At 54.1% G+C, this 11,021-nt stretch overlaps 1 protein-coding gene across 1 annotated transcript in view; it reads left to right on the plus strand.

The window, feature by feature from the left end:
• TNS3 (tensin 3) overlaps nt 1–11,021 on the plus strand; it is a 172,646-nt gene that overhangs the window by 114,988 nt on the left and 46,637 nt on the right. The window contains 3 exon segments of the mRNA XM_077765786.1: nt 2,796–2,968; nt 3,662–3,788; nt 3,875–3,958. Of these exon segments, the coding sequence (XP_077621912.1) occupies nt 2,796–2,968; nt 3,662–3,788; nt 3,875–3,958 (384 nt within the window).

The following is an 11,021-nucleotide window of genomic DNA, read 5'->3' on the forward strand; positions in this document are numbered from 1 at the left end:
TTGGAACATTCTTCCTGCTTTCATCTGGTTTCTCATTTTCTTCTTTCCCCGTATTTGACTTCTTCCTTGAAAAATAAAACCGTGGGCACTGCCAGATTGACGGAGCAAGGTCTCCACACGGTTCGGGGAGAAGGTGTGCAGTAGCTCATTAAGGTCAAGTCCCAAGGAGACCCTCCTGGCAGGTGGGCAGGCCTGCCTTCTGAGTTTGCCCGAGGACTGAAAGGTGGGCTGCCTGTGTGTCTGCCTCTGGGGACACCATCCTGCCTTCGCCAGGCTGTGTGTCCCACTGAGCCCCGCCAGCTCCGGCCCCCAGATGTGGCGCAGACTCGGGCTCTGGCCCTAAGCAGAGAGACGGCCGCCCCGGCACAGAATCAGTTCTGTAGCGGGAGAGCCCCAGAGATGTGACCAGGGATGGGAATCCGCTGCGCAGGACGCCGCAGGGTGGAGGGAAACCTTCCTCCTTGAAGACGAACTGCGTCCCATTTTTCTGACTTTAAAAGTAATACATACCAGGGGCGCCTGGGGCACTCCGTCGGTTAAGTGTCCACTCTTGGTTTGGCCTCATGTCATCATCCCACGGTTCGTGGGTTCGAGCCCCGCGTTGGGCTCTGTGCTCACAGAGCAGAGCCTGCCCATGATTCTCTCTCTCCCTCTCTCTGCCCTTCCCCTGCTCGTGCTCACACACTCTCAAAATAAATAAGTATTTTGGGAAGCGATACATGTCATGAGTGACAGCCTGAGAGAAGGTAGAAATGGACAAGAAACATGAACGCTGCCTAGAATCCCACAACCAGAGGCCGCCGTCGATGAACATTTTGGTGCATTTTTGTGTTTCTCAGCGCGAACCCCTCACTCTCCATGCTGCAGGTTCACGTTGACTCGCGAAGTTTTCCATGTACTGTTGTAGCGTATTTGCTACCCAAGTTCCGTAAAATGTGATTTTTGGTGACTAAAGACCCCGCCTGGAGGCCTTTGGGTTGTTGAGGCTGTGACTTTCTGCGCTTGCTGCGGGCTGGCCACATCAGGTGCCGCTCTGGTCACCAGATCTCACCGGTGCAAGCCAGCCTGTGACGTGTCCTCCTCACTGTGACCCACGTTGGCTGTCCAGCCGTGGGGTGAGTGAGCAGAGGCAGGGACGCCCGGGCTCAGTGCAGAGGTGTTCATGTCACGCTGGCCTGGGCGTGCACCTGTTGCTGGGCAGGACCTGGGGTGGGATGCAGCTTTGCCTCCCGGGTCCGAGGGGCGGCGTCCCCTCCCTGGTGGGCCCTAGGCCTCTGTGTGCAAGGGAAGTGGTCCCTGAGTACAGTTCGCAGCTGTGGGTTTTCCGGCCAGATGCCTATGATCCCTGTGATCCATGACTTGCCATGTGGGGCAGGGCAGGTCCCGACCCAGACCCCGTGCCCCTCATCTCCAGAAATGGGTCAGCCTGGCCCCCCTCTCCTTCTTGGTTTGTCCTGCCCACCAGGCAGGGGTCGCTCCCGCTGGCCTGGTGCTGTGGCTGCATCTCACACCTGCCCCGTTTCTCCAAGAGGGTCCTCCTGGTCCCAGAGGAGGCCAGGACCTGTCACCTAGATAGGCCTGGCCTCTCCTGACTATGTGGCCTGTGTTTTTGCCCCTTTGGCAAGGGAAACTTTGATGAGATGCTTCGGTGCAGATCACGGCCTGAAAACGCCCTCCCTTCCATCGTGCATGGCCCAGACCCCATCCCGGCAGACCCTCCGTGGCTGGCTGGACCCCATCTGGGCGGACCCTCCGTGGCTGGCTGGACCATGCTGCTCCAGGCTTGGAAGCAGGAGATAGTGATTCGCGCAGAGGATGGGTCCACAGGCCCCTGGTGCTCACCTGCCACTGGATACCTGTCTGGTCCTTTCCCAGTGCGGTGGGCATGTCCGAAGCTGGCCCTGGAGGGGGTGGGCCTTCTTGCAGGAGCTACTGGTTTCTGGCAGTGCCGCCTCGTGCTCCCCGAGGGCAAGGGTGCCCTTGTCATGCACGCACCGCCTCCAGCAGCCCCCGTGTCTCCCTGAGCCAGCAGTGCCAGCCAGGCATGAAATGAAGGGTGTACAAGTTAGTGGATGTGACGTCACTGTCCGTGTATGCTGGGGCCGAGCACAGGAGCAAATAGGGGACGGCCAGGGTGCAGAGGTAAAGAGGCAGGACCGCGTCTGAGGAAGGGAAATGTCTGCACAGTTGGGTGTGTAGGTGGCGCGTTCGTGAGTCAGGGAAATGTTCTGTGTCTCTGCTCTGAGTTCTTATGTCCTTGGCTGTCCTAACGCAAAACACAAGCGACATGACCCCAAAGTGGACCTCGATGGCCTGAGAAGGGGAAGACGGACCAGGGGTGAAGGGTCTCGGGTCATAAAGCCCCCAGGCGCCTGCCGCCATCAGGGGGCCTGGCCGGATCACGTTCAAGCCACCAGGGACCCTCCGTGCCCCCTCGGTGAGGGGAGGGCAGGCTCCGTCCTGGCCTCCAGTGCACAAAGGTCTTTCCTGGGAGAAACAGGAAATGAACAAAGGTGGGTCAGAGAGTGGCAGGCTGGGGCACGACACCCAGTGACAGAAGCCACACAGCACAGGACACGTGGGGTGGGATTCCATTTATAGGAAACATCCAGAAGGGGCAAGTCCACAGAGGCTGCCAGGTATGGGGGGAGGGGAACAGGAACAGGACGTCCTGGAATTAGAAACAAAAAGTGAAAAAAAATAGGAAGCATCTTTGAGAAATTGTGGTCGGGTCTTAATTAAGGACTGTCTGCTCGGCTGTTAGATCACCTGCAGCCCATGTGTCTCTCTGTCAGGCTCCCCAGGGGAGGAGCCACTAGGCGGAAGATTCCGGAAGCTGAGCCTCGGGCAGTATGACAACGAAGGTGCCGGGCAGCCGGCCTTCCCCAAGTGCGGATGGGGCAAGACCCCGGGTGCGGAGCAGGCTGCAAGCCTGTCGCCTTTCCTGTCTCCGCCGGACGCCAAGGAGGTACGCACTGATAGCTGGGTCTGCACACTTCGCAATCACAGTCCCGGTGACACCCCAGAATCCCTCCCATCTCCCAGACAGTTCCTCCTGGAAAGGCAAGGGTGTGGTCAGGAGAGCCTGGGTGCACAGCCGTCCCCAGAGGGCACAGCTTGGCGGCTGGGGTTCCTCTGAGCCTCTGCACCCTGACCTCGTGGTGCGGTGAGGCGGGAGGGAGCCTGCGGGTGGCTGAAGGTGGACAGCAGTGGCCAGGGGCACGCAGACTCCCCTGGAGGGAAGTGGGTCAGCATGGGTGTGGGGCCTGTGGTGGGTTCCACGGAGCATCTTAGTNACAGTGAGCCCCTCCCCATCCCTGCCTTCATTGTTGGGGGAGGGGACGAGGTCTGAGCCCAGAATAGAAAGAGGAGAGACATTTGGGATGAGTCCTTCAGACTCTGTGTACTTTCATATACTTGTGGGCAGCCACAGGTAGCGATGACTTTTATCCTGTCTCCCCCCCGAGCCCAGCCATCTCTGCCAGCTCCGTGTGTCGGAGGGTGGACAGGCCACAGGGACTCCCTCTTCCTGCGGGTCACTGAAGCTCTCCCCAGTTTACCGTGGCCACCGGCGGTGGCCGTGCACGGGGACCGGCCCCCTGTTGGCACACGGCGGGCCGTCAGGAAGTGGCATTCACCTGAGTCCCTGTACCACTTCCAGACGGCGGCTGCCGCGTACCCCCCAGACCCCGATGGACTCAGCGGCAGGAACTTCTCTCCGACCAAAAGCGGCAGTGACTCGCCGTCCCCCACGCCCGCATTTCCCGTGTCTCCGGAAACTCCGTACGGTAAGAACCGAGCCAAGCTCACGGCGGGCGGGCGCCGCGTCGGGGAGAACGCGGCCATGAGGGCTCCGCTCCACTTTCTTTTCCAGTGACGACGCCGCCGCGACATGCGCCGTTCAGCCCGCCCGGGTCGCAGGTGGCCGGCGCCAGCGGCCTGTGCAGAGGAGCTCACGGTGAGAGGCCGCCCCCTCCCCTCTGCGTGGGCGTCTCACGCCCAAACCGTCCCTCGAGTGTACGACCCCTGGAGCCTGGGAAGCCAGGAGGGCTGTCGGTGGGGGGCTGACGCCGCCTGCATCCTGTGGGCGCACGTGCGTCTGCGGAACCCTTCGGGGGTCACCTGCCACTCATGCAAGGTGGGAGGGGCCGTGGGCTCCGGGGCGGAGACTCCCTGCTTCTCCACCTCTCCCTACATAGAGGCTGGAAGGCCCGCCCTTTACAGAGGAACTGGGCCCCCAGGGCCAGCGAGCTCCCTGGTCTGCAGCGGGGCTGCCGCCCGAGACCCCAACCCACGGCCCTGGATCTGCCCAGGGGGCGACGACTTCTGGGACGGGTCTGTCTCAGCCCCTGGACAGTTAACACACGCGGTATGCTGTTCAAGTATGACACACAAGCCCTGGGGAGGGGACTGTGGCTGAGCAGTGGAGATGGGGCCACTCCACACTCCTTCCTGCGGACCCCGACCCCCCTCTCCCCACTTGTCTTGAGTGTCCAGGATAGGCTGACCCCAGGCACATGGAGAGGAGCTGTAGCTGGAGCCCTATGTGCATTTATTATTTCTTTCTAATGTCTGTTTATTTTTGAGACAGGGTTCAGAGGGGAGGGTCAGGGAGAGAGTGAGACACAGAATCTGAAGCAGGCTCCAGGCTCTGAGCTGTCAGCACAGAGCCCGTCGTGGGGCTCGAACCCACGAACCGTGAGATCATGACCTGAGCCGAAGTTGGACGCTTAGCCGACTGAGCCCCCTGGGCGCCCCCCACCCCCAGGTGCATTTGAAAATCTTCTCTGTGAGTGTGGATTCCTTCTGCGGCTGGCTTTCTCCTGGGGGAGAAGGCTCCCTGAATGGTTCTCTGGCACACTTCCTGGGAGAGGTCTTAAGTCTGCCTCCTTCCCCAGCGGTGGTTGTCCTGAGCCAGCTGGTGCCCTGTCCTTCCTTTCCTGGAGAAAACCAGGTCTGTGTATCATTTAGAAGAAGGGCTGTCCTTCTCCCCAAGTCCCCCTGTGGCTCCAGGACCACACGTGCGTCTCTGTCAGCACAGAGCGCAGCAGTCACACAGCCCGCCTTTCTAGTAGGTGGGAGTGAAGCGTGGGGTAGGGAGAGGGTGTGCAGTGCTGTCACACGTGTGTGTTTTGTGAGCATCATGCGGGAGGAGGCTATTCTGTCCTGGAACGACGCAGATGGCAGCAAACACAGGGACATCGTTCCTCCTCCCAGCCCACCACGGCTGAGGGCTGATGTCACTGTATTGACATCAGCTTTGTTGGAGACGTGCTGGTGGCAGCCGGGGGACGTGGATGAGCCGCCCAAGGACAGAACATGCTGGAAAGAACCTTCAGGTTGAGTAGCAGCCCCTGACTTGGCCGCTGGGGTCACTGTGTGGAGGCACCTTGAGGGAGTATAAAACCCTTCTGGAACTTGAGAAAGGCCGGGGGAGGGGATCGAGGTTGGTGTGCTCAGCGTGGGTGGGGCAGGTGTGGCACCCATCATCAGTGCGGCCGGCGATCATCCTGGATGCCTTCCCTGTGTCAGTATCCCCGTATCAGTCCTGACACGGTTGGTCTGGTGCGCTGCGCACAGCCTGGGTGGTGGGTGACTCCCCCGGGCCACGGGTGACTCCGCAGCAACTGCACATCAGCCTCACTCCCCAGCCGGGGGCTTTTTGATCCAAGTTGTCAGAGTAGACAGGGCTTGGTTTTCACTTTTCTCAGCTGAGCGGGGAGTGATGTCCTGTCAGTGCTGGGAAGGCACAGGAAGGTATCAGCGGGCTGGAGTTTGAATCCCACCGCAGAATAACTGTGTGTCTCCGGCTCAGCCATCCTCTGAGCCTGACCCCATCTGCACCTACAACAACGCCCCATCTGTGACCCGTGTGCAGCGTTGGCTGGGATCTGCCAGGCATCTCACGTAAGGCCTGGTCCTGTGTCGTTTAGAGTCAGATGCCACCGTGTGGATACAGGAGAGGATTTGCTTTAGGTCCGCAGCCAGAGAGGGGCGCTGGTGTCCTGGCATGGAGTGACGTCGTCTTCCCTGTTCCTTCTGCGAGGTGTGACTGCACACCTGGTGGTCTGCATGGAACAGAGGCCAGAAGGCTGAATCGTGGGGGGAAGAAGGCAGATTGGCCATGGGTGCCGGGACCACAGAACCCCTGGGGTCTGCATCCTGGGCTGTGGATCCATTCTCTGGGGAGAACCTATGCCCTGCTGGCTTCGTGCTCTGCTCAAAAGGAAGCCCAACCAGAAGCAGGAATGGGAGAATTCCCAAATGCCTGGAGATGAAGCAGCCCGTAATCCATGGGTCCAAGAGAAATTCTCAAAGGAAATCCAAAAGCATCTTGACTTGAACACAGCCAAAGGAAAACATTTCAAAGTTGGTGGGACAGACCTCAAACACCGTGCTGATGGGAAATTTGGCGGCCATAAGCATACATGTTGTCTGGAACGGAGAGTTTGAACTCTTATCTCCGGAACCGCTAGATGCCCAGAGGGAAAAAAAATCATACGTATAAGCAGAACCAATGAAATTACAACAATATAATAGATAATGTATAACATAAACAGACATCAATGAAATTATGAATGAAGAAAAAAGAAAAAGTAAATGAAAAAAGAGCAAGAGATCAGGAAAGTTGACAGATCTCTCTGAAGATGGAAAAGGATGAAGACACAGATTAGGGAGATCAGCAGTGAAGGGGGCCCATCCCCGCAGCCCCTGCAGACAGGATCAGGGCTGCGGCTCCGCACTCAGTGGTTACTGATGAGAATGCTCCGTGACCACCCACCCGAGGTGAAATAGACAATATAATACTGTGTAACTATCGAGGAAATTGAATTCGTAATTTACACATTTCCCCCAATGGTTTCACTGGAGAATTGTACCAAACATTTAAAGAAGAATTAGCAATAATTCCATAAAGACCCTTCTAGAAACATAGAATTCATCCTATGAAGGTACCCTGGCACCAAACCCACACATAGACAACAAAGGGAAAAGATAGACCGTTATGCCTTATGAACAGATGCAAAGTCCCTTAACCAGACACAAGGAAATAGATTCATAGTGTATATATAAAAAAAAAATCACACACCTTGACCAAATGGGATTTATTGTAAGGATGCAAAGCTCTTTGAGGACCCGCCAGTATAGTCCATCTTATTTAATGGATAAAGAAGAAATTCCTTGATGCAAAGGAATTTTTTTGGACAAAATTCACATCTGTTCATGACTGTAAACTCCCGACAGAATAGCTGAGAGGGGAGCTTCCTCAGCCTCATAAAAAGAATCTAAAAAGACCCCTGCAGCTCACACACAATGCTGGAAAATTCTACAGGAGGCATCAAACAAGAAAAGGAAATACAAGAGAACAGAGTGGAAGGGAAGAAATAAAACTGCCCCTTGTTGCAGATTCACCATCTATCTTTGCGGATAATTCCAAGGAACCTATGAAGAATCTCCTAGAACAATTAAGTGGAATCAGCTGGTGGCAGGACACCAGAATCAATTATGTTTCTGTACACCAGCAGTGAACAGGTACAGACCTCAATTAAACATACAGTGCCATTTATGATAGATCGAAAAAGCGAAATACTAAGGCATAAGCCCAAGAAAACCTGAAAGGCTCATGTTGAAAACTCCATAGTGTCGGTGAAAGAAATGAAAAAAAGATCTAAATAATGGAGACACCTACTGTGTTGGAAGCCTCACCCTGCTGAAGACATCGGTTCTTCTCAATCTGATGTACAGTTTCACATAATTCCTATAAAAATCCCAGCAAGGTTTTGTTTTTGTTTTTTTGTAGATCTAGGCAAGATAATTTTGAAGTTTGTGTGAAAATGCAAAGCAACTCGGATAGCTAAGATAATTTTGAGAAAGAATAGGAGGCATGGGCAAGCTCATTTCTAGACTTTCTGGGTCACGACAGTAATCAGGACTGTGTAAGGGGCAAGGGACAATCAGGAAAGGCATGGGGAACCCAAAAATACACCCCCACAAATATGCCCAACTGATTTCTTTTGGAAAAGGTGCAAAAAAGCGAGTCAATGAAGGAAAATATGTCCTTTTCACGAACAGCACTGGAGTCACTGGGGACCCACAGTCAAAAAACAAAACAAAACAAAATCAACCAAAGTCTTGTATCTTAGACAAAAATTAACCTAAAATGGATCTCAAACTGAAATATGAAACTATAAAACCTTTAGGAAAAGACAAATAGAAGAGCTTTGGTATCCCAGGCTAAGCAAGAGTTAACCCCCAAAGCATAATCCATAAAAGGGAAGATTGATAAAGTCGGACTCCATCAAAATGGAAAGACTTTGCTTGAAGAAGAGACTGCTAAGGGGTTGAAAGGGGAAACAACAGAAAGTATTTGCCCTCTACTTACTAAGAAACAACTCAATCAGAACTCAGGTAAAAGCCCAGAGACCTCTCACTGAGGAGGATGGACAGACGGCAGATAAGCCTGTGAAGGAGGCGCGGCGCAGTGGACCGCCAGTGAGATGCTGGTGTGTAGACCACGGTGAGGGATCACTATGGACCTAGCAGAATGGGAAAAATTAAAATAGGGTCAGCACCAAATGCTGGTGAGGATGTGGAGAAACGGGAAGTCTCATTTACTGATGGTGGGGGTGTAAAATGGTGCCACCTCTGGGAAACGGTCTGGCACTTTCTTTAAAAAAAAAAAAAAAAAAACAAGAGCTACACGTGCTACTACCTGTGGTTCGGCAGTGGACCCCTGAGTTTTCATCCTGAAGAAATAGATTTCTAGTCACACAAAAACCCCTCTGCAATTGTTTCTAGTGGCTCTGTTTTTAGTAGCCCAGGCTGGAAACAGCCTACATGTCCTTCATACTCACGGTGGAATCCAGCCAACTCCTGATAACATGGAATAACCTGGAATTTCCAGAGCAAAGTCATTCCCTGAGGTTGACCTGCTGCATGGATCCACTTGTGTAACATCCTTGCCATGAAGAATCGTAGAAAGGGAAAGTGTTTTCTAGGCATTACAGGAGGGACCCAGTGGGGAAGGGAGTGGGTGTGGCTTCAGAGGGGCACCCAAGGGGCCCTTGTGGGTGGGGACGTTACCTACATAGGCTGTATCAATGTTAAGGTCCTGGAGTCCTTCTGCCTTCGGGGCAAAGTGGATGAGGAAGGTAGGGCTATTGTCCATAGCTATGAACATCGGGGCATGTGTGCCTCTTTGAATATTATTTTTTATTAACTCAGCCTTTCCCTTATTATTTATTTTTTATTCATTTAAGTTTATTTACTTTTGAGAAAGAGAGAACACAAGCAGGGGAGGGGCAGAGAGAGAGGGAGACACAGAATCTGAAGCAGGCTCCAGGCTCTGAGCTGTCAGTACAGAGCCGGACGCAGGGCTTGAACTTGCTAGCCAACCGTGAGATCATAACCTGGGCTGAAGTCAGAAGCTTCTGACTGAGCCATCCAGGCGCCCCTTGGATCAGCATTTCTGTATCCTTTGGATAAATTCCAAAGTAGTGCAGTTGTGGGGTTGTAGGGTAGGACGAACGGATAAAGAAGACGTGGTTTATATATACAATGGAGTGAATACTACTCAGTGATGAAAAAGGACATCTTGTCATTTGCAACAGTGTGGAGGGAACTGGAAGATATGCTGAGCGAAATAAGTCAGAGAAAGATATCTCTCATATGATTTCACTCACGTGGAATTTAAGAAACACAACAGATGCACATAGGGGAAGCGGAGGAAAACTAAGATAATAACAGAGAAGCAAACTATAAGAGACTCTTAAATACAGAGAACAAAGTGAGGGTTGATGGAGGGGAGGTGGGTGGGGAGATGGGTGCGATGGGGGATGGGCATCGAGGGCACCTGTTGGATGGGCACTGGGTGTCATGTCAGAGACGAATTGCTGTGTTCTACTCTTGAAATTAATACTACACTCTGTGTTAACTAACTTGAATTTTAATTTTAAAAATTATAGACAGATATAATTATTGCAAAAAAAGGGTACAGGGCATCCCTGTGTAATGCTTGACAGCTGTGTGTGAATTTACAAGGGGCTCAAACTCACAAGTTCCGAGTAAATCTCACTGGGGGAGATGGTGCAGGTGTGGTTGAAGGAGTATTGGCGGCCAGTGGGCTGGGTGGGGGGCGGTTTACCATACGGTTGTGTTTGGAATTCTGTATGATGACAAAGTGTAAATAGAGTAGACATGGGTGCGGTCTGCACGTGCACTGGGTACTTGGCATTCAACCAGCCTCGCCCTCCTGGAGGGCATGAGTGGGGACAGGTCCAGGGATCCCAGGGCCGGCGAAGACCCCTCCAGAGGACCCCATGAGCTCGGTCGGTTTCTACTGCTTGTTGCCTGCTGAGGAGGTCTGCGCGTTTGAAGGGCGAGTGGCGCCGAGCGCACACTCTCTAGGCTAAAGGAGAAACAGCGGGTTTCAGATCTTGTTGCTGTGACCGTTACAGCGTCAGTGCCGTTCTGGCGTCGTTTTAGTTAGCACACGGTGGAACTCTTCACTGCGCAGAAGCCCTCCTTGTGTCCCACGAGCTGACTCTCTGGACAGCCCATAGGACAGGGGAAGGAGGGAGGGTGGTGGGCACGAGATACAGGTGGGAGACCGCGGGGAGATCTGTGCTGCACTTCAGCCCTGGGACGGGTCAGTGTGTGGAAAATTACCGAGAGGCACAGGAAGGGGGATCTTTGCAAAACTGGCCCAGCAGGATTCTTACTGCTGGAGGGCAGAGACTTGGATGCAGGGTGGGGATGACTTTGCAGAATCCTGGCCATATCAGGGCCCTTCAAGGACAGAGGGCCAAGGCCAGAGGCCAGAGGCCAGGCCTCTGGAGAAGGGGCTCCCAGGACCCTGAGTCTGGTTTAGTCATGGAGGGACTCTGTCATAGGTGAGGCCCACCCTGCCGTTCGGTGGTGGGTGCAGGGTGCGCTCTTGGCTCCCTGGGCCACAGGTCCTGTGCTCCCGTTCCCTCCGGGCCTTCTGGCCGCTTGGTTTGAGTGACGGCCTGCCCTGCCCGTCC

This window comes from Crocuta crocuta, unplaced genomic scaffold, assembly GCF_008692635.1.
Source record: "Crocuta crocuta isolate KB4526 unplaced genomic scaffold, BGI_CrCroc_1.0 scaffold751, whole genome shotgun sequence".
NCBI classification, from domain to species: domain Eukaryota; kingdom Metazoa; phylum Chordata; class Mammalia; order Carnivora; family Hyaenidae; genus Crocuta; species Crocuta crocuta.